Below are 23,273 nucleotides of genomic sequence, written 5' to 3' on the forward strand. Positions count from 1 at the left end.
GCTTGCTTTGAAGAAAATACACCATTTCATTTGCACTGAAAACGTTAGAAATAAAAATTTTAACATTGTTTCATATGCTTTCTTGCAGCCCTTATATTTTAACAGGTCATTCTTTACTGAGAGAACATACAATACATAGGGCAGATATAGAAAGGTATTCTTGATGTCTATCTAAAGTGAGCAACAATGCAGGTTCTTCTTTATCCTTAGGTAACTTGGATCTTGATACTCTTTATTTTTTAATACTATAGACATTAGACACTGGTTTAAATTTAGGATGAATAATCTTTAAAAAGTCACTTAGCTCCATCTAAATTCCTATACTAGCTTTTCTCTGGTGGGACACTGCTTGCTTTGCAGAGTTGTAAAGATTAAACCGTTGACACCATTTCAGTAAGTGGGATCATTTCAGCACAGGGTGCCTGAGTAATGTCAGAAGAAAATCAAAATCTCAACTTCTGAGGCCCGTAAGATTACACGACAAGGGAGTTTTATGAAAATACATATAGTCATTTATTGTTTCATAAGCTCTGAGAGCCACCGAGAATATTGCAAAAACATAAGCAATTCAAAGGCAGTATGCAGCTTCAGGCTGCACCCCTGTCTACAGATTTCCCCCCTTATTTCTTAGGAGTAAATAGAAAGTCTTTTTCAAAGCCAACGATTATGAAAATGACAGAAAACAATGTTAACTTTGGCTGAGAACTGTATCTTAGTTGGCATCATCTACATAATGATCTTTACTCAGCAGCTTGGTTTTTGACTCTGGGTGTTAAGAGTCTACACAACTTTCAGAAATGACCACATTCTCTTCTGTTTTGTTCCATCCTGTTCCATTCCATTCCATTCTATCTTTACCTCCTTAAACAAGAAATAAAACAAATACCAATAAGATTTATCAAAATTTTCTACTTTAAAATTAGATCCTAATTGTAAGTTTTCATGTATATTAATTGTAATCAGTAAGATAATGAGATACAAGGTATCTCCCAAGCAAGTAGAACTTTTTTATATATCAAATGCCCAAGCTATCAAGAGACATGCTAATGAATTTTGAGAGTGCATGGTTAAATTACTTCAATATCACTTATTTCAGTTTTCTAACCAATAAAACCAGTAAAAAAAAGTTCCCATATTTTTTCCCTTTTTGATGATATTTTATTAAGGCATGTAGGATTTTAGAGCTGGGAACTGGAAAGGTATTAGAATAAAGGAATTAAGATTCTAGACAAATATGAAAGGAGGGTAGTATTTGTGTAATTGTCATCAATGAATCAATGTGGGAAGGCTATGAAATCTCTTCATTGGACCCTCAGATAATTCTCCAGTTAAGTTCCTGTGGCCATCTGATAAAACTGGTGTGCCAGGGAAACTGCTTTGATGGAACTGATCTCAATTGACAGGCTGTGTGTGGACTGGAAGATGATTAGGCTCTTATGGAGGCCCCATCTTGTAATGGCTCAAGTGTAGGGACTCTAGCTAGGCTGTCCATTAGGTTGTGGAGTTGCTGAAAGATATATTGGCTCCTGTCATGCATAAGGCTTTTAAACCACTGTAGCTATCATACTGATCTGCCACGGACCTCCTTTCTCGAATCCTGAACAGTCATCTGGGATGGATATTCATGTGCTATCCTTGAATTGCATTGCTGGAAGAATATCTACAGAAAAGTAGTGACTGACACCTCCCAGATGCAAGTCATGATTCTTGTCCTATGTCCTTCTGAGAAAAGAGAACCAAAGTGTCTTACAAGAATGAATGTTAAGTAGAATCAAAGATTATTTCTCAAGGCCCTATGGGACCAAATAGGTACAATACGATATGAAAGACTAGAAAAAAATCATTAAATTCCTAGTGCCAAAGAAAAAAATATTTTACTTTAAAATTACAGTAAATAAAACATTTGCTATTATTAGAAAATAAAGAAGAAACATTTCCTTCCTTGTTTCCTGGTTTCTGGTTATGGTTCTGAGTCATTCCTATATGCAAGTTCCCATTAATTTCTGGGCCTGTGTATTGTTGGGGTTTTTTGGCTCTTTTTTGGGGACCTGCCACCCAGCTCCCAAAATAAATCACACATAGAGGCTTATTCTTAATTATGAATGCTCAGCCTTAGCTTGGCTTAGTTTTTAGTCAGCTTTTCTTAACTTTAAATTATCTCATATACCTTTAGCCTCTAGGCTTTTTCTGTTCTCTTACTTATGTAAATCTTACTTTTATTCCATGGCTTGCTGGTTGTGTAGCTGAGTGGCCGGCCCCTGGTGTCCTCCTTCTTCTCTGGCCACTAGATCTTCTCACTCCTCCATCTTTCTCTCTCTCTTTTTTCCTTCTCTCAGATTTCCCTCTCTATATATTTTCTCTGCCTGCCAGCCCCGCCTATCCTTTTTGCTGCCTTGTTATTGGCTAGTTCTTTATTAGACCATCAGGTGTTTTACATGGGCACAGTAACACAGCTTCATAGAGTTAAATGAATGCAACATAAACAAAAGCAACACACCTTAAAATAATATTCCATTGCACCTGTGCTTATTTGAAAGGGTAGCTAAGGGGCTACGCTTCTGTCTATCAATACCAGAAAATTTGGAGGCCATCACGGCAATGGCATACAGGAATTAGCCACCGAAGCTCTCATGAATGGTAGGTGAGTCTCATAGCTACACCATGTGCTCATATCATCACACTTTTTCTTACTTTTCTACCATCTCACTCTTTATGTCCACGAGTTCTCTCATTTCTCAGAGCTCATACACTGAGACTATCTTTTGAATAGCCTATTTTAGTTTTTCTTTCACTGAAGTCTTTCTTTTCCCCAGAGTTCATCTCAGTTTTATCCCTCTGAGTGTCAACTGGTTCAAAATATCCTGGTCTAGCAATCCTCAAGGGCACTGACTGACTCTTAGGTGCAGATAAGAATCATGTTTGATGTCTGTGCTTCGTGCTCAGTGCCATTCTGGGGAGCAGAGCCTCTCACCTCACTGCATGACCTACATTATCTTCCAAGAACTTTAAAACAGCATAAGTGTTTGGGAAACTAGGTGTCAGGGAATGAGAGGGCCTATTGAGTGAAAAGAAGGGGGCAGGCAGACAGAGAGGTATACACAGTCATATTTTGATTTCGGGACAGAATAAAATTCCTAGAAAATGGACTCATCTATCAGGCTGCTCTCCAGATTTGTGACAGGAAATTCTGAATATCTACTCTATCTTTTCCACGAACTTGCCCTGCTTTTCCATAACAAATCTCAGTGACTATTTTCCCCCATACTACATATATAAGACACACGATGGTGGGAACATCACTGTAACAAGTGAGGTACCCTCATGGGAAAGCAATTCCCATTTATTATTCATGCCCAGGTACTGTGAATTCTGATCCTGAATATTTATTCTAGGAAGTTAAACCAACAAACTACATATATGATTTAAAAACACCTGTGAAGATGACTTGACATTTGATAAGTGGTTGAACTATTAAAGACGAATACATAAAGTATGCGCATTAACTACAGCTTTGAAAACAAGAGCATATGGACAGGCACTAGGTTGAGAAGAATTTTGACAAGAGAGGTATGCACAATATGCTGTATATCAATGACTCTTCAGTCATTATCTCAAATATAGGATAAAATCACAAGATTAATCATATAGTCACGTGGGAGCTAGAAAATAAGGGTATTTTATATATCTCCAAATGCATTTTATGAGTGATCTGGTTCAGTTTTATATCTGGACGATGCAAGCATTTTTAGGTCACAATGTACAATTTGCCCCTCTTATCTGACCTAGGTTTGACTGTTATAAATGTCACATATACAGAATTAGGGAATTATGAAGTTTCATAGTTAAATTTCAATTTAAGGCTAACTTTTAAAGCTCATGATTTTGTAAGTCTAGGGGCTAATCCACAATCTTTCTTCCGGCCACACAAAATCAGGCTTTGTGCTTCCAAAAGGGGGAAACACTGCTGAGGTGAACCGTACCGCATAGGCTCATGTTCGAACCTTGGTCCAGAGCTGATCTGGTGGTGCTGTTTGGGGAGGTGGAGGAGGCTTTAGAAGGCAGAGCCTTGCTAGAGGAAGGACGTCACTGGGGCAGCTTTTGAGAGTCCATAGCTTCGCCTTAGCTCTAGTTCACACTGTGCTTTGTGTTTGTGGTTGAAGATGTGAGCTCTCAGCTCCCCACGCCTCCTGCCATGTTCCATGTTTGCTGCATGTATCCCCACCATGACAGGCTTATCCCTCTGGAGCCCTAAGCCAAAACAAACTCTTCCACACTTGTTTTCTGTCAGGGGATTTGTTGTATCAGCAGAAAAGACACTAATGTAAGTGCCGATCTTGGCATTATTTTCAACTCCAGCTACTGTTCAATGAGTTAAGTACCGCGCGTTTTGTATATATTGTTGTTCTTTAATTTCTGTGGCACCTCTGAATTGTAGTTATTTGCATGCTATATAAGACACTGACTCCCATTTCAGTCTCTTACTGAATTTAAGTCATAATCACAGTGATTGTGTTATTAGAGTAGACAGGGCAACAATGAAGTACTGAACAAGTACTAAACTAAGCCATTTCATCTTGTGGCATCTTACAAGGTAAAACAACAATGAAACTCCTATTAAACTGATGAAAAAACTAAACCCAGAAAGATCAGATAATGTGCCCAAGGTCTTCGATTGACTAATAAGTGCAGAGACAGGATTCAAACTCTATATCCCAACTACAGCTTGTTTTCAGAAACACGGTCACATGCCCCACTGTGGAAGAGTGGGTCTGGTACCATCTCATTGCTCTGTCACTCATCAATACACTTGTTCCATGCCATATTGCACCTGATTTGGAAGAACAAGAAGAAGAAGGAGAAGAAGGAGGAGGTGGAAGAGGAGGAGGAGGAGGAGGAGGAGGAGGAGGAGAAAAGCTTCAACAAAGTTGAGTGACTCGTGGTCTGTGGTCACATGACAAGTGAGTGATTGATGGTTATCATCTTGACTTCTAGTCTGATAATCTTCCTATTATGTACCACTAGTGGGAATGAAAAGAAAAAATCTCTTTCTAAGAACAAAAGCAAATGTGAGAAAGCCTCAGGGAAATCGATTTTAAGAACTTTGAAAAGACAAAAATCCCCCTTACTTCTTTTCTCTGCCATTTATCTCATAGGACTCTGCCCTATAGGTGCTGGCCAATGTCTGTCCTCAGAAATCAGCAACCTACATGTGGAGGTGTCAGAGCACTGATGTGAACGAGGTAGCTCTGAGAGATGTATTTATTAATCCTGCACCATTGGTATTCCAGAATTTGGTCAAATTTCAAGTGTGCCTGTATTGTGTGTGTTCATGTGGGAAGTAGCATGCCAGTAGGTGGGTGCACCATTTTTTTTAAATTAAAAATAGGCTCTGTGAGAACAACTGACCTTAGAAGGTATAATAACTGACGGTTATATGTTAACTTGGCTAGCTCACAGTACCATCATTTAATCAAAATATTTTTTGTTTTTATTTTTCTGTGTTGAGGCAAGGGGCTCATGGATGCCATCAGAGTGCAATTTGCAGGAATTGATTATGTCCTTTCTATCATATGGAACCTGGGGATTGAACTCGGGTCATCGGGCCTAGTGGCAGGAGCCTTTACTCCCAAAGCCATCTAATCAAGTGATGTGGTCATTTTATAGTTGGAATGAACACCTGCAGTCAGTTGACCCTAAGTAAAGGTCATTTGACTCTCGTGACCTGGCTGTGCCTCACTTACTGCTCCTGTAGCTTCCTGGGGAAGAGCTTCTACAGCTACAGACTGCAGTTTGAACCATGACCTATAGATTTCAAGCTCACACAGAATTCCATGGACTGTGAATGATTTGTCTAAGTGAATCTCTGTAACTCCTCCTCCATCTGTTTGAGCTTCTTGTTCTGTTTCTCTGGAGAACTCTGACCAGTACAGGTCTTGACAAGACTGAAATGTGCTTTAAGAATTCTGAACATACAGGCACAGCTGGGATATGTTGGGAGAAAACTCAGCTCAATAGACATGACATTAACAAGTTCCATGCAGGCAAGGTATCAGAGCAAATGGCCTTCACTACCATTGGGTCACAGCAGGCAGTTACAACAATCTCAATCCAATCAGAACTGTGGTGTGTGGACTGTAAAACACAGCTCAAACAGCCAAGAGTCCCTGCAGCAATAAAATGAAAGCTGAGGCTACAGAACAGGAACCCAGATTTCTACGAATTAACAACATCAAAGACAGCATCCTAGACGTATCAAGAGATCCCCCTGTCCAGTCAGTGCTGGTAGCTCCAGCTTCTCTTGTATCCCAGAGAACTCTGATAGACAAGAGCATCTCCCCTCTCTCTTATTTATATCAGCTCTGGGATCTGACATCAGTGCTTCCTGGGCTGACAAAGGCATATTTTAAATCCAATCTTCCCCTTGGAAAAACAAGTGCATCATCTCAAATTTCTCCTTTGTCATCATCTCCAGGAAACACTTACCCTAAATGATTACATGGAAAGCCAGGAAAAGAAGGTATGAGACAGGAGCTTGATCTCACCTTGGCTTCTGAGGTGGGTTCCAAGAAGCACAGACGATTCCCAAGTCCCTCGGCTGCCAGGCAGAACTTCCGCTGCTCCTTATGAACGTTTGCTATGCACTGGAGTACCACTTCATCCTCCTGTCAGAAGAGACACAGAGTGTGAGGGGTGGGGGCAGCCTCCTACTCACCTAGACTACATCACCCGATTTCTGTGTAATGTTTACATACAATTAGGTAAAGTGCATGTTTAAGTTTGGATCTGTTCCCCAAGATATGACATTATGTAAAAAAAAAAAAAAAGAAACAATTGAAATCCAAAACACTTCTGGTACTAAGCATATTGATTGGATAAAAAATACTCAACCTGATCATGGAACGGACATGTTCTGTACGTATATACCATGTGTTTCCCGTCTGGCATGTATAATCTACATGAAGATGGAACTTCAAGATTTGAGTGAATATAAAAAATAAATCAAAGAAATCATTCCAAAAGTGAAGGGCACAGTAGGATGTGATTGAAGGGAACAGAAACTATAGAAGCAATCAGAGTGTGGGCAAGATGAGTGGAGAGAAAGTTCATGTCAGGTTGTGGAAGACGCAGCAAGTCTGCTTAGTGGGTGGGAATAAAGGAAGCACACGTGCCAAAGATGACAGATCAAAGGTGCTGACGAAGGCCACAGAAAGTGCATTTTACACAGAAAGCGAATTTTACACAGAAAGTGCATTTTCTGGGAAAAGAAGATTGAAAGAACCCTGGAGATCCAAACAGGACGGAGGAGTTGAAACCCAAGCAGAAGAACGTGTTTGAATTCTCAAGGAAGACTTCCCCGATATAGAGCATTCTCCAAAGCAACCCTCCTGAAATTCCAGAGGTCATCATGGCACTCTTCTTGCCAACAGCTGTGGGAATGAGGCATACCTCCATTGACAATAATAGAACACTTCATGCACAACAACTCTCACTCAGGTCGAAACATTGTCCTTTCCCATCTTCCATCCCTACTCTCCAATCTGGCAATTATGATTTCTCTCCCAGCCATTTCTCTTGACTTTGGACTTCCAATGTCATAAAGATTTCCAGGTGCAGTCACATTAGAAGACAATCTAGAACAGAGCCTCCATCTTGCCATGAGCTCCGTTATCTTTGTCCTTCCCTCATGTCTCCTAGGCACTCAGTTTCTCTTAGAGAGTTGGAAAGGCACATTAAATAGAAGTGGACTTTCTTACTCTGTGTCCATAATATGCAAGTTAATTGAAAAAGAATAAAATCTTCCCCTGAGGAATGTGAACATGTTGACTAGTAGCAGATGTCTATAGAGATGTGTGATGGTATCCCGAGATAGGTGAGGGGTTACAGAGCATGGTGACTAGCCACAAGCTGGAGCAGCATGCAGAGGAGACTCAGGGCAAGAGGAGAGTGCCACGGTTATATTGCATCACTGAAATGTTACTATCTATTATCAAATTGAGTCTGTCATCAATTTAGGACACTGAGCAGTGAAGTCAGACTTCATGGTCTTCATTTTTACCGAGTGGAAAGAAAAACACTTCAGAATATCACTGCTATTTAAATATGGGCTCAGTGAAATCTCTAGAGAGAATGAAAATTTCCCCCAGGTGGCTTTTTCCTCTATCCTGTATATAAGCCAGAAGTGGTGTGATCTTTTTGAAGGACACTGGCAGCAGGGGAATGGACTTAGTTGTCAAAATGACTAAGAGGTTACTTGCATTGGGAAGCAGGGGTCATAGAAGTTAAATGGTCTGTAATATAGGAGATGGTCTTCCAAGTGCCTAATGCTTTCATGAAAAATGCTAATTACAGCCTGCACTGAAAAAAGTCATTAACTATCTCCTATCTACACACATTTTACTGGTATAAAACAAACAACCCCCAAATAGGCACTTGAAAAAAAATTGGAATATGACTATAGACCAGATTTTCCATGAACCAATAAAATTAGGAAAATCTACTCTTTCTATCTGGGTCTTCAGGGGTCTCTTTCCAAGACCCCATTTCCCGTTTCTATCCATCCCAATGTATATAAACCACTGTAATTTGACCTTGTTCTGGCTGCCTTAGGGCCTATTGGTCTTCTGAAAATTTTCCATTCTACACAGGTGCCCATACATTCTTATAACACATGCTGCCAGGAAAGCATTAGATTAAACGAACCCAACCTGAATAACCATTTGACCACATAACCAATTGCTGAAAAGCAGCCTCACACCACAACATGCCTCGGTAGGAAGTCAGTAGCAGCCCTATGCCATCACACATCTAGGTGGGCAGTGTAGGTGACATGCAGGTGACTGGGATTTTCAGCCACTGTCCTACTTCACTCTTCCATTCTGTCCAGAGCCATATGCTCAGTGCTGACCCAGCTGTAGACAGCAGCTGGCATGACTACTCGCACCTGCTTTTGCTCCACACAGCAGCTATTATCTCCACAGACTCTGCACAGACAGACATCTGGAGCCACCAAGTGCTTGATGCTCAAACTTTTGCACTGAATTCCATTTTGAGTAATGGCATGAGTCACTTCTTTTACTAATAAAATACAGACCACAAGTCCCTCCAGTTGCCAGTCTTTCCTAATTTATCCAATTCCTGTACTAATCTGTACTCTTCCCTCCACCAATTTGTCTTTCTCTTGTTCTCACATTGCTCTACCTCACATCCAAGTACTGTCTAGGGGTACCATTTATAAAGAAGTCCTCTTATTTGGAGCTTGTACATTTCCCCACATCTTGCTTCTAGTACCCCAGAAGCTTGCATTCTTCTCACATACACCTCAATGCCCACTTCAGACCATTACTCTCCTACTCATGTGCAAAATCCTTTCCACTCGGGGGAACATAACTGCCACCCTCTAAAGTTTCTTTGCCAACCTGCCAGCATCCTAGTCACTTCTCCCATCATTTATTTGGCTTTTAAGAACAATCAGAAAACCCAATAAAGTTATTTGCATGAGTTCAACATACAGTTATTGACTACCTTCCAATGGCAAAACATTCTGCTAGACTACTCTGAATATACAAAGTTTTATGAGGCAAGATCCATTAACGCTGTAATAATGGAAATGAGGGTGAAAGGCCAGCATGTGGGATTTTTCTACTTCACTTTAACTGTCATCCCAAGTAACTTTAAGGTTTATGTGCATAATGAGCCTGAAGTGACACTGGGATTTAATTATTTCTACTGTGCTTTAGTAAGACATTATCATAAACTTTTCTGGCCACAATTGAGAATGATCCATTTCAAAAATCCAAAGCTAAACTATTCCACTCTGAGAAGCCAATCTTCTCTCCCTATGTTTGTTACTTGTTTTTGCATTCTCATTCTCTTCCTTTCAAGTCTTGCTCAACTTTATCAAGGCTGTCAGTTTCTAGAAAACACCCCCAGCCAGTTATTTTATCTGCCTCAGGAAAGAGGTTTTTTTTAATAGAAAAAATTACTCATATTATGTGTCAGTATAAATTTATAGGATTTCCTAGTAACATATTTTCAACTTTGATTTCACTGGAATAAAACTACAAATTTTTTCTCTTTGAAAGAGGAGAAAGAATCAAAACAGATATCACTCAGGCAGTATCAAATAACCACACCTCTTACTTCCATGAGAGAAAAGCAAAGGAGAGAAGAGCAAGTGCTTTGGGGGGTCATCAGCAATGGTGGGGTCAGATAATAAGATCTTTAGGACACACACTCTGTCTTTCAGGGTGAGAGCTGTGACTCACATGTCCCCAGGACACAGAATCTTTGAGACCATGAAAACGTTCCTGCCTCCTCTCAAACAAGTCCAACTCTGTTTCTTTTAGTACCCCCACAGTTGAGCTCTAGCTTCACCTCTCCCTCATTCCAATTGTCTTATCTTCCAGGCAAATCAAGCCCAGAGACTCTAAAATGTTATTGTCAAAAGCCCTCCATTCTCCTATTTCACTCTATTCTGACTGTTCTGCCTTTCTTACAGGTACTTCCCATTTCCACATCCTCCTGCCTCTCCTAAAGATAGAGTTTGCCTACAGAGTGGACCCTGTCATCAACCTCCTTTGGAATTCTCAACCACCCCCAAGCTTTCAGTTTTACTTCTCAGAATGTGCTATGCAACTTATATCTTCACTGTCTTCCACACAGCATAGATGTCACCACCACCCATGGTCCAGGTACTACTGTAAAGGAGGGGCAGAAAATTGTAAGAGCAAGTGGTCTGGGAGGACCAGAGACAAACAGTCTCTTCACAACATGATAGGATTGCAGTACTCATGAACTTACAGCAGCTGTAGTTACCTGAACAAGAACCATACAAAATCATCACAGTCAACATTCCAGCATGGAGCAGGAAAGGGTTCATGAACCCCTATCCATATCTAAGGAGTTATCTACCATTGATGGCTTCTGGGGTAGGGGAGTCATTTTTCTACAAGAGTGTGACCCATAGTCAGTTAACCATAGTCCAGTAGATGACCTTACACTCAGGACTATAATGGGAAAGACAAATTAAGACTCAGTGGGTTGTTAAAAAAATAAAAGGATACAAAGTGGGTAAATCTGGGAAAATTGGGGGGGCAATAATATGTTAAAAATACATTATATTCTCATAGAATGAATAAAGGTATTTTTAAAGGAGGAACATGTAGCTCAGGGATAACTCTCAGTTTAATTCTAATCAACAAAGAAGAAAATGACAAAAGGGAAACCAAAAGTCAATTTAATCAATTATACATATTTTATAATAGAGACTATGTACTACCAGATGATAGTTCTGGTCTTACAAGGTATCTGCTAATATGTTTTGTATTTGATAAACAGGTCAGTGACAGAGAGGTAAAATGAGTTGCCTAGTGCTACACATCTTGTAGATGACAGACTCAAACTTCAGTCATCCTAGCATGATGCCAAACTGGATCTTGGCCACCAAGAGACTGACCTTAGCAATACATCTGAGTTCATACTTGTTTGTCTCTAAGTATCACAGTGATGGAATTGATAAAAATAGAAATATTTCAGCCCTTTAATGCAGTCAAACAACAGTTAAAAAAATCACAGAGTACATGCCAGGGAGCTCAAAGTCAGTAAAAAAACCCTCTATGTCTAATGACTACAACTCTGGAAACAGTGACCATCAGCCTCAAACCTTCATTAAAGGTAAAAATGATGATCATCCAGGGTGTATATTATATGTCAGCATCCCTTCAAGTTATGAGGCTCACAGGCACCAGCTATTCCGTCACACTCAGCTGGTGGTAGTGTTGAGTGATTGTCCCTGAACAAGGACAACCTCTGCTTAGAGTTCACATCATCACCAGTCTTCTCTGACAAAGTAAAGTAGTCATCTATCCAAAAGACTCAGAACTTGAAAATGATGGGGCTTGGCTCTCCTATCTCTACTGCTTCTCTCTTGCCTCCTAGCTCAAGGATTGAGACAATGGGGTGCTACATTTGCCATCTAGGGGCTAGTGGCAGGCACTTTGGCTCTCTTTCTCTCAGGGTCACTGTGAGAGAATGTTCTGGGATAAAACAAAATGGCTGGCAATCCTATTTCAGGTAGCTCATCAGATGGCTGATGACAGCCCTATAGTTAGAACTGTGCATCATCAGTACTGAGAGGCTTGTGGGCAGTGAGCATGTGAGACAGTGCATGGGCCAGTAGATTTCATAGTTCACATTTACGGGCAGCTAATACTGCAGAGAAAAATTCATGACATTGACTGCCTTTGAAAGGAAGATGTGTCCTACCCAGTTTTCTTGAACATCATGTTTTGTTTTACAGAGCTGATAATGTTATTGTTGCCTGTTAAGTTCATGCACAGACTTGTGTGAAATCATACAAAGGCTTTACTAGCAGTATCTCTTACATGAAAACTAAACAGAACTTTTGGAATTAGACCATCCACAGGTTGTCCTTCAGGGACTAATGGAAAGGGTCTTCTGTGTGTTCTGATTACCACTGTGACTATTTGTCTCATTTTGTTCTACTATCTTTGGCAAAGAACCACTTATGTACCTGAGAATTCACAGTGCACAACAGGGTACTTTCACTACATAGAAAAGCACAAACCTTGTGAAGTCAATGAGAGAACTATGTATTCTAGAACAACTGGCCATGTTAGCAAAAATTTGCTTAATAAAGATCCCTTTAAAAAGTTTTAATACACTGTTTGCTCTCATAGTAGAGTGATGAGACACTCCGTTATTCTTAAGTCCTCCTTAAAAGTTATGAACCAGACATTGTAGATTGGAGGGGGATAACCAGTTCAGTGTCTCACTCTCCCAGGCTAAGAGATAGCATTTATAACCCTCCCAGTGGCAGCATTAGAGAGTTTTGTCTGTTTTGGTTTAGGTTTTTAGTGCCCTTTGTATTGCTCTTAATGGTTTAGAATGTGTCCAAAGTTGGATGACTACCCATCACTGACTCCTTACTGCTCCTGGACTGTTGCAAACTACAATAAAGATGCAAATCTGGGGAGACAACAGACAAAATTGATACAGTTTCGCTCTTTAATACTTCGTTCATATGTCTTAGGCAATACTTTTTATTTCTTCCTTCCATCTGTGGACTGATCCGTCTAGAATCTTTGACAATCTCCTTAATATTCTTTTTTCTAATTCCAGAGCAGTGCTTCAAAAAACTCTCCCTCAGAGTGCTTTTCTTTCAATGAAGTCTCTCCCTCGGTAATGCTATAATCTGTTGAGTCCATGAAATGTTACTTATATGTATGTTTTCAGGGATGACTGTTTGGCACCGAACAACAATTGGTGTGCTCTTCCCTGGGGAGGACCACTTCTCCTGTTCCCAGATTTACCCAGTTTCTTTAGTTCTTTGTGTAAGGTTGAGAGCTCAGGAGCTTTTTCCCATCTAGTTTTGTGTGTTTGTTGGTATCCTTACTTTTTCTTATTGTGACTCTTCTCCTTTGCCTGGTCACATGGAGGCATTTTTGGTGTGACAGTTTATCCAGAAGCCAGCATTGAAAACTGTAACAGTTCTTCATCATTCAGTCAAAATACACAAGATTAATGACCACACCTACTGCCTGAGCATACTTCTTTGGCTTCTTTCTGCTTTAGATATACTATCCACAGGGAGAAAAATAAATAGGAGAAATCTATACTATCATAGCAAGTCACAACATAGACTTTTTAGCCTCAGAGGTAGCAAAGGTCAATGGCATAAAGCTCCCTAGCTTTATGAAAAATTTTGGCCTCTGGATCTAACACTTCCTGAACCTTATTCTTTAAAAAGCTGTGACTAGGGCATTTTAACTTTATGGGTTCATATCATAAATGCATGTCTCCACTTTGTTTCATGCTAAGCACTATGACCTTGTAGGCAGATAAGTATCCAGCTCTGTACTGTGTTGCTATCCAGGGATCCTGATAAAACCGTGTAATGACAGATGCCCTTGGATGTTAATGGAACTATTTATTCAGTTGGTTTCCTTAAGTGTTCTCATTGGCTCCTGTGTGGAAGCACAGTGCCTTTTCTTGGCCATACAGTTTCTTCATAATACCCACCCACCTATGGGGAATGGGCTGTTGTGCATCTACTTTTATTTCTGGGAAATAATGCACTGACTAAAATTCTTTATGTTTATGGTGCTTCAAGGTAGTTTCTGGTACTTTTCTGGTACTTTTTGATAGAAAAATGTCAATGAAATGAAAATGCAATGTATGGGGCACTGAAAATACTGTGTGCATAATCTACTAATCTATTGCCAGATGTAAAATTTGAAGCAAGAACAAAGCATCCAGTAGTTTCCATACAAAATCTAAGAGCTGTGGAACACTGGCCTTTTCAAAAACGATACTTGATGGTTGGTAGATTGTAATGAAATTTATGGGCTGACATTCAGATGGGTAAAACTTTGAAAACAGGTTGCTGGCAAGCAGGACTTGTTTTCATTATTAAATGATAAATAAAGTTCTGTGAATTATCCTGTCCAGGATAAGTGTCTTTGAAAATCATCCCTTTCTTCCAGTTATATTCAGATAAAAGGCACGTATGCAGTCCAGAAAGATTTGTATCATTTGTAAGGTGACAGACTGTTTTGTGGTCAGGGACTTGGTGGCAAACATGACCGCAACGTACCCACTCTCAGAGAACAGACATTTTAAAGGCTAAATATGACATACATTGGCCCAAACAGGCTTTGGATGGCAACAGTATGTAGAGATGGTGACTGATTTGGGGTACAGAAGCACCAGTCAGTCAGCGACAGGAGAGCAGGGACACTGGATCTATCCCTCTCTTCCACACGATCCTCCTGATACTTTCTCTGCCCCAGGCTGAGCCATCGTGAATTTATGTTTTTCTTAAGAATTTATACCTCTACACTGCAAGGTAGGATTTTATGTTTAAATCTGCTCTTCCCAGATACTTAGTGCTCAGAGGGGATTTTAACCTGTTCATCGCCATCATGGCTACTCATCCCAAACACCTGCCCTATGGGAAACAAGCACTGAATGAAATAATGATTATGAGAAATAATGGATCAGAATGGTGGGTCAAATCTGGGTAAAAAGCTGTAGATTAAAAATACCCCAAAGCACAGGAACTATATCAGACACCATATGGGATTATTAAATACATGGCATGAAGAAGCAAAAGACCCACCTAATTGAGTGAAAGCCCATCTCTCCTGACAGGAATTCTCCTCAAACCAAAGGCAAGGCTCAGTGTTTAATGTCTAGGTACTAGGCTGAAGTTTAGAGTTGAGGGTTGTGTGAGATAGCTTCTTGGCTTGAAGACTGCAAATCAAGAGAGTCTTCATATCACACACCAGTGAGCAGAGAGCAAGTACGGATGGGATGGACCAGCAAGACAGTCAAATGTAATGAGTGCCTTCCAAGCATTATTTCCAACATTTTTGTATTTTTCAAATCCTAAAAATTCTCTTCAAAATAATTATCTTGAGGCCCATTCTATAGAGAAGGACACTTAGGCCTGAGCGCAGGTATGTTAAGTGACTGCCTGAAATTGGACAGCTATTGCTTTTATTCCTTCATTATTTTTATTGAGTATCCATTGATTGCCTATTACATACTGTGCACAGCTTGATCCAGAGAATAAAAAATGTTTCAAAGCTACTAAATGGCTATTTAAATTCAGTTTTTTTTTATGACTCCCAAACCCAAATTCCTCTCACCATACCAAGGCTCCTTTGTCAAGAGTGTGTTTCAAGTTCTTACGTAATTGATACTTTCCACACACTTAGTGATGCTAATTTTTTCAGTTCCCTCCATTACTGTGGAGTAGAGGGGGGGGCCGTAATGCAGTCCAAAGGGTTTTGTTGAGCAGGAACAGATTTGCTTTCTTAAATAACAAACCAATAACCCAACTTTGTAAACCCGTGTCAGATGAAAGCACAACTTCCCACTCCACGGAGATTCCCTCTTTTACCATTCACAATTGCACTGCTGATCACAAGTCATGGCCTAACATTTCTGAAGTCTGTCTTAAGAATGGGCTCACAATGTGTTCAGTTGATATCCTTGGGAGGCCTGCTCTTTTCTGAAGGGAAACAGACGAGGCGGGTGCGGGAGAGACTGGGAGGAGTAGAGGGTCAGGATGTAATATATGAGAGAAGAATGAGTAAAAATTTATATGTACATATACAAATATACACATACATACAAAAGATATATATGTGAAAGATATACACATATATGAAATATATATATGAAAGAAAGGGCTCACAAAATATACCTTCTCTGTGATAAAAGTCCTTAGAATTCTTGGCCAAATCCAAATCTGATAAAAGCTCAATAAAACTAAAAGCATAGCAGATAGGACTACTCAATTTTATTAAACATAATGCTTTGTTACTTCTGTAAAAGGCTGGGATTTCTCCCAAATCCCAGTGAGGAAGGGAAAGAAGGACGAAAGCAATCCCCCATCGATTTCCCTCCTTAAATACAGTTATATCTGACTGAATTCTAACTTGTAATAATTCCAATCTCAAGCCTTGTTTGGGGGAAATTTTTACTACCTACAGCTGTAGAACAATCCCAGGAGATTTACAAGGTGTATAGCTTAAGTGTATAGGAAAGTAGCTTAGACTCTAGAGGCTGTAGTCAAAATGCTCACAGTTCAGGCCTGAATGGTACATGCAAAAGCAGATGACCAAAACTTCATTATATTTTTTATCCACAGATACCTGACCCCTCCACAAAGTCCTGGGTTCAGGTTCAGCTTCTTCATTTCTAGAATCTTGGCCCTCCTGGAGTGAGCACATAGACACCACTCACAGAAAATTGTTTTGCTCCCAATCAGCCCTTCCCATGTGCTCACTCCAGGCTCTAAGAAGCACATATTTCCCAGGTTTGGCTGCTATCCACACTCTATTATCATTATAAGGGCCATCAGTATAAGAACCATGAAAATACTTGTATTTGAATTACTTTGGGAAATTACAGTCTCTTTCACTATGATGCAAAAGGAAGCCCTAGATCTCTTGGAGACTCTTGATTTACTTTGGTGAGGAGGGCACAGAAGATATAACTTTTGTATCCTAAGTTTTTTAAATGCCAGTTCCTTATTTTATGAGTCTACAGGGTAAGGAACTAATCCAAGCCTTCTATAAGGCAATTGAGCTCAACTCTACATGAACACAAGAGTCACGTGGAGCACTTGAAGAAATGTATGGATACCTGGGTCCAAGCCCACTCCAAATGGATGGGAGTCTCTGGGGAGTCTGATTGATTGTCGGAGGAAAGTATCAAGACATAAGTGACAGCTGGGATAGCAGGTATTGTGAAACAGATGTGGAGTCATAGGGTACAATGAATGAATTCTGGATATGAAAGGCAAACAGTGGGTGAAAGATCAGTTACTGGACCTCTTTCCCTTCGAGGAGGCCACACAGCCCTAGGCCACTCTTGTCCCCGGGGTTGCAGATCACCAAAAGCTATCCTATTAAGTAAATTGCTTTCTTGAGGCCTCCTGAGAATTCTTCCCTTGCAGACAGGGATGAGGTAGGAAGAGGATCTGACAGATTGAGTGAATCATCAGAAGCAACTAACGCCTCGCTGACATTGCCAGAATTAGGGAATCATAAATTCATTCTAGGACAGAAGTTTAAAATGGAAACCTTGCTGTGTTAGGGTTTTCAGAGACACACAACCAATAGGAGGTGTGTGCACACACAGATTTATCACAAAACTAGTGTTTATGGAAGCCAAAAGTCCTGTGATATGACAACCCCAGTGATAGGAAGAGAGAAACTGCAACTGCTGTAAATCCTGGAGTCTGAAGTCTGCTAGTAGAAGACAGATGACCCAGCTTGAGGAGAGAAGGTGAGGATTTGCTCTCTCTGCCTTTTTTGTTTTATCTGGGTCCAGTACCCACTGAATGATGTCTGCCCACTCTACTAGAATATGGATCTTCCTAAACCCACCTCCTAATTCAGCAGGAAGCCCTTTTAGAAACACCTTGAGAGGCATTTCCAGAAATGTTTTACCTCCTTCTTGTATATTCCTGAACCCAGTAACCTAGAACAGGAAATGAACATCACATTATGTGACCCACCAGCAAGTTGTCATTAATGTTCTAATGCACCTGGCTCTGTCTATGTCACACAACTTAGCAATTTGTTTCCAATCTATTCTCAATCTGCTCCACAACAACTGTGAATGACTTTCTGGTAACTCCAAATGAGAGTAAGTAGAGCTATTTTATTATCCACGATTAACATTCTATCCCTAAAGAAAACAAAAAGCTGTATATCTAGGGACACTTAGGTCTCAAAACACTTAACTGAACTGTTCACAGTAGTAGAGAAACAGATTAAAGTCTATTTCTGACAGCAACACGTTTCTTTCTCAGTGGCAGGAGCTAGCAGCCCTCAATATGTTATTAAGTTAATAGCCATCCACGTCAGTTTGTCCTATATAGCAAAAAGGAAAGAAATTTTAGTCTTCCTTCTAAAAAGTTGGGAAAATACATGAATACTATTACACAGTGTTAAATAACATATGTGACTTGTAAGTAAATGTGTTTCTAGCAAGTTTTTGAAATCATAGTTCATCTGCAGGTAGCTATTTATATGCTCAACACACACACACACACACACACACACACACACACACACACACACACACACACACACTTCTCAGTATGCAATATGCATGATCCAAGGGATCAGTAGCTTTTCTTTATAGAGTTTTAGATGATAAATTTCTGAGCCAGTTTGAGGGTGAGCATCAGTATCCATTCCTTTTCTATAAGTTGTGTCAATGATGAAAAATGATATTTAATATATAGCTGCCACTAATTGTTGCTTTGTTTATAACTGAAGTTAATCTACAAAGCCAGAGACCCAAACAGTAATAGCTAAAATCAATGCTTATCTCTACCAGCAAACCCCAGAAGGTTCTTATAACCTCACATCGCTTCATACCTTTTGTGCAAATATATTTCCATTTCAAGACAAGAGAAGAAAAAATGGTCTATGCAAACATCACAGGGGGATTAATGTGGAGTTAACAGGTTAGTGTAGTCATCAAACTCAAACCTCTTAGTAGTTTAAGATAGAACTTGAAACAGTTCTATGAGAGAAGAAATTCATACACAAAGTCACAAAGATAATAGGTAAAACACAGCCCAATGATTCCTTGCACAGTTCATTTTCTAATTAAAAGCTTTCTCTTGGGAACAGGGGAGATAGACCAGTTGGTAAAATTCTTACCTCAAACACATGAGAATCTGCGTTTGGTCCTCAGAACCTACATAAAAATGCTGAGCCTGATAACATATGCTGGTAATCCCATTGCTGGGAAGAGAAAAAAAGGAGATCCTTGGGACTTGCTGGTTGGCTAGCCTAGCTTAACTGGAAGATCCAGGCCAATGAGAAACTTTGCCTCAAAGGACATGGGTGGTATAGCTGCAGAGTTTTCTCTCTGAGTTCCACCAAGTCCCACCAGTCCCGGAGCCCACTTATAAAATAAACACACAGACACTTATATTATTTAAACTCTTTGGCCTAATGGCTCAGGCTTCTTGTTAACTGTTCTTATATCTTAAATTAACCCATTTCTATAAATCTGTACCTTGCCACATGGCTCATGGCTTACCGGTACCTTACATTTTCCTTGTCATGGCGGTGGCTGGCAGTGTCTCTCTTTGCCTTCCTGTTCTCTCAATTCTCCTCTCTGTTAGTCCTACCTATACTTCCTGCCTGGCCACTGGACAATCAGTGTTTTATTTATTGACCAATCAGAGCAACACATTTGACATATAAACCATCCCACAGCAGGGTAGCATGCCTGGTAATGATATGTAAGGTTTTCCTCCAATTTCCACACTTACATGCACTCAAGTATACATTCACTCTTGCCCCACCCCATGAACACATACACATGCATGTTTATAAAATTTCTTTTTCTCTAAATTTGCTTGCTGGCTTGCCTGCTCAGCCTACAATCTATGTCTGTTAACTAGTTAATCCTCTTGGCAATCTGTGAGATCAATTATTTAGGCTTTTTGATAGTTATTTATATGGAAGAGTCCCAAATTCTAAGTAGAAAGGAAATTTATTATTCATCTGCCAGTATGGCAAGGGTTGATATATGGATGATGGTAACAACCTGTTATCTACTAAGGTCAGAGTGAGACAGAATAATTCTAAAAATGTAGCAGAAGAGATTGAAATGAGATATGAGAGAGGCCTTACTGAAAGTGAAGGTTAAACACCACTATAAATTATCACGATGCAGTTATATTTATTTACACAGTGAACACGGAACTAGTTTCCCTGGGATAGTTAAAGTGTTTTGTGGTGAATATTCTGTGAGAAAACAAAACTATAGGAATAATCATTTAAAATGGTTCTATCTGGCCAGTTTAACCAGCTGCAGAATCTTGTTACCCATGCAATAAAGAACCTGAGCTCCATGAATGCATAGACTATGCGTAACCATCCCTCTAACTCATTTAAACATGGCATCCAGTGCATGTAAGTTGTGAAACCCTCTGCTGGTCTTTGACAAGGGTGACATTTTTGCCTATGATTTTATTCCCTCAATATCAACACCAAGGAACCAGCATCCCCAGGCTCTGTCTCTTGTGACAGCATAACAAAGTCACATCTATTCAATTTTGTGTACCGTCATCTGTTCCTCAGCGAATGGCCTTCACTGTAGGTTCTCAGGGAGCTGCAAGGTATCCTATCCTGAGACACTGACCTTGGCTTACTTGAATTTTGTGTGTGGCAAGGATACCGTGGATCTCTTTTGGAACAATTCTTTGGCTTCTCAGGCAGTGTACCAGCTGCCCATTGGCTCTCCCCATTCAGTCTGACACTTTCAAGTTTTTTCTAGCTCTCTCCTTAGCCTCTTCCTCTTATATTATCGACAAACTAAACCCACAAAATCACTGATCTCAACTCAGAACTCCTTATGGATGACTCCTAAATCTTACCTGAGCTCTTTCCTCTTGTGTCCCCTTGTGTTAAATGCTGCTCCTCTCCATCCAGACACCTAAGTGCAAGTCAGTTCGAGAAGCAGGCCAGTATCTTACCTTTCTAGAGTTGTTTCATCTGTGGTTTCTCCAGAGTGACAAGTGTAATCATTCACTCACACAGCCACAGAGGAATCTGGAAGGCATCCACAGCTACTCTCTTTTACACATACAATTCGGATTCTCTTGACTTCTCTCTGCCCCATCCCACCATGAGTGTCTTAGTTTGGGCCCTCAGGAGGACAGTACTGGCTTCCATTCTGAGTCCGGTCTTCTGCTTCTTCTCTACCCAAACTCCATGTTTCCCACACAGCGAGGTGAGAATCTGAGATGCCTACTCCCCTGCTCAAATTCTTGCCCAGTTTTTCCCATAACATTCAGATTTTATAGATAAAGTCCAAGTTCTTTGTCATCCTGTCCTGATGTAATTCTGTGTAATCTCAGGTGCTCCTTCTCCCACACCAAAATGCTTCATTTCAGCCCCATGGAGCTGCTTTCCATCTCTCTTATCTCTGAGTCTCTAGACATACAGTTCTGTTGTTCTGGCAGCTAGCTCTCTATCATGTTCCTTATTTTCTAACCCTTTCATATATAATCTAACTTTAGAAGATCCACCACTGGGCTTCCATATCTTCAGCACACACTATATATGTGCTAGTCAATTTTCCATGACTATATCAAAACACCTGATATTTTTTTTTAATTTATAGAGAAAAACTATTTTGGATATTGTTTTCAGAGATTTAAGCATATACTTAATGGATTTTATTATTTTCATACCTGTGATGAGGCAGGAGCACATGGTAGAGGAAGTTGCCCAGTTCATGGGGCCAGCTAGCAGGGATAGGGGAGAGGACAGAGAGAGAGGGGGGGGACGGAGAAGGAAAGAGAAAGAGAGAGAGGGAGGGAGAGGTAAGGGGGAGGAAGAGAGAGAGGAAGGGAGTAAGGGAAGGAAGGGAGAGAGGGAGAGAGGGAGAGAGGGAGAAGGGAGAAGGGAGAAGGGAGAAGGGAGAGAGAGAGAGAGAGAGAGAGAGAGAGAGAGAGAGAGAGAGAGAGAGAGAGAGCCCTAACATTCCCTTCAAGAACATGTTCCCAATAACCCAACTTCTGTCTACTAGGCTGCCTCTCCTCCCAGTAGTATGACAGGCTGGTGACCAAGCCTGTAACACAAGTACCCTTGGAAGACAATCTTCTGAGGGACAGCACTCAGGCATAGAATTTGCTACCTTGTACTTTTACTACTGTTCAGCTCGCCTGCTTGTCTCCTGTCAGTGAGATGCCTGAGTGCTTACTCTTTTTGTGTACGATAAATCTACCAGTAAGTGTTAAAAGACTATGGTTTGGGATAGCTAGGCCAGGGCCTTATGTTTAAACCTAGTATGTTATAGCAAAGTCAAAGGTTAATTTATAGTTTTTGTTTAGCCTGGACCACTGCTGGGAAAAGTAAGTGAAAAGAAAAGGCTGGTGTTACCTGTAATGTCACCTGTAAACTAGCCTTAGTTTAAAATCTTGTGAAGAATAAATATTACAGCCCATCTAGGCTCATTTCCTTGGTTTGAGAATAGTCTACAGGGATTAATCTCCTCTTTTGGCCTTCTAGCTCCTCAGCACTAGGGCATGTTATTCATATTTTGAGTTATTGACATTTTTAAGGGACAAAGCCATTCTCTAAGTCTCAGGTTAAGAGAACTCAGCAACTCCCAATCTGACACATTATCCACTTATCCACAGATTCTAGGGAAAGACTCCATGATAAAGAGTATTTGTCTTAGTTCCTTCTCCTGAACCTATGGTGAAATACTGACAGGAGCAACTTCAGGTAGAAAAGGTTCATTCTGGATTTCCAGTCATAGTGGAGAGAGGTCAAGGTGGACAGAGGTGGAGACAGCTGGTTACAGCCAGAGAGGGCAATGAATGCATGCTGCTGCCCAGCTCCCTTTCTCCACGTAGAGTCTACAATCCTAGCCCATGGAATGGCCTAGCCATAGTGTGGTGGGTCTGCACTCATGTAATCGAGATAACTGCCATGGGCATGAACAAAGGTTCACCTCCTACGTGATTCTAGAGCCTTTCAAGTCGACAGTTAATACTAACCATCATAGGGATGTTTGACTCAGATGTCCTCTCAACTAAATTGCTAACCTTTTTTAGTCTATCTCTCTGTCTGTCCACCCATCCATCCATCCATCTGCCTGTCCATCCATCCATCCATCCATCCATCCATCCATCCATCCATCCATCCATCCATCCCTATCTATCTATTCATTCTCTCTCTCTCTCTCTCTCTCTCTCT

The 23,273-nt window shown here is 40.5% G+C and overlaps 1 protein-coding gene across 1 annotated transcript in view; it reads right to left on the reverse strand.

Annotated features, from left to right (window-relative positions):
* Positions 1 to 8,362, reverse strand: part of Ryr3 (ryanodine receptor 3) — a gene marked incomplete at its 5' end in the record, with an annotated part of 626,824 nt that extends 618,462 nt beyond the window's left edge. The window contains 2 exon segments of the mRNA XM_037205092.1: positions 6,543 to 6,662; positions 8,252 to 8,362. Coding sequence (XP_037060987.1) covers positions 6,543 to 6,662; positions 8,252 to 8,362 — 231 coding nt within the window.
* Between the last annotated feature and the right edge of the window lie 14,911 nt (positions 8,363 to 23,273).

The sequence above is a fragment of the Peromyscus leucopus genome, chromosome 4 (assembly GCF_004664715.2).
Source record: "Peromyscus leucopus breed LL Stock chromosome 4, UCI_PerLeu_2.1, whole genome shotgun sequence".
Taxonomy (NCBI): Eukaryota; Metazoa; Chordata; class Mammalia; order Rodentia; family Cricetidae; genus Peromyscus; species Peromyscus leucopus.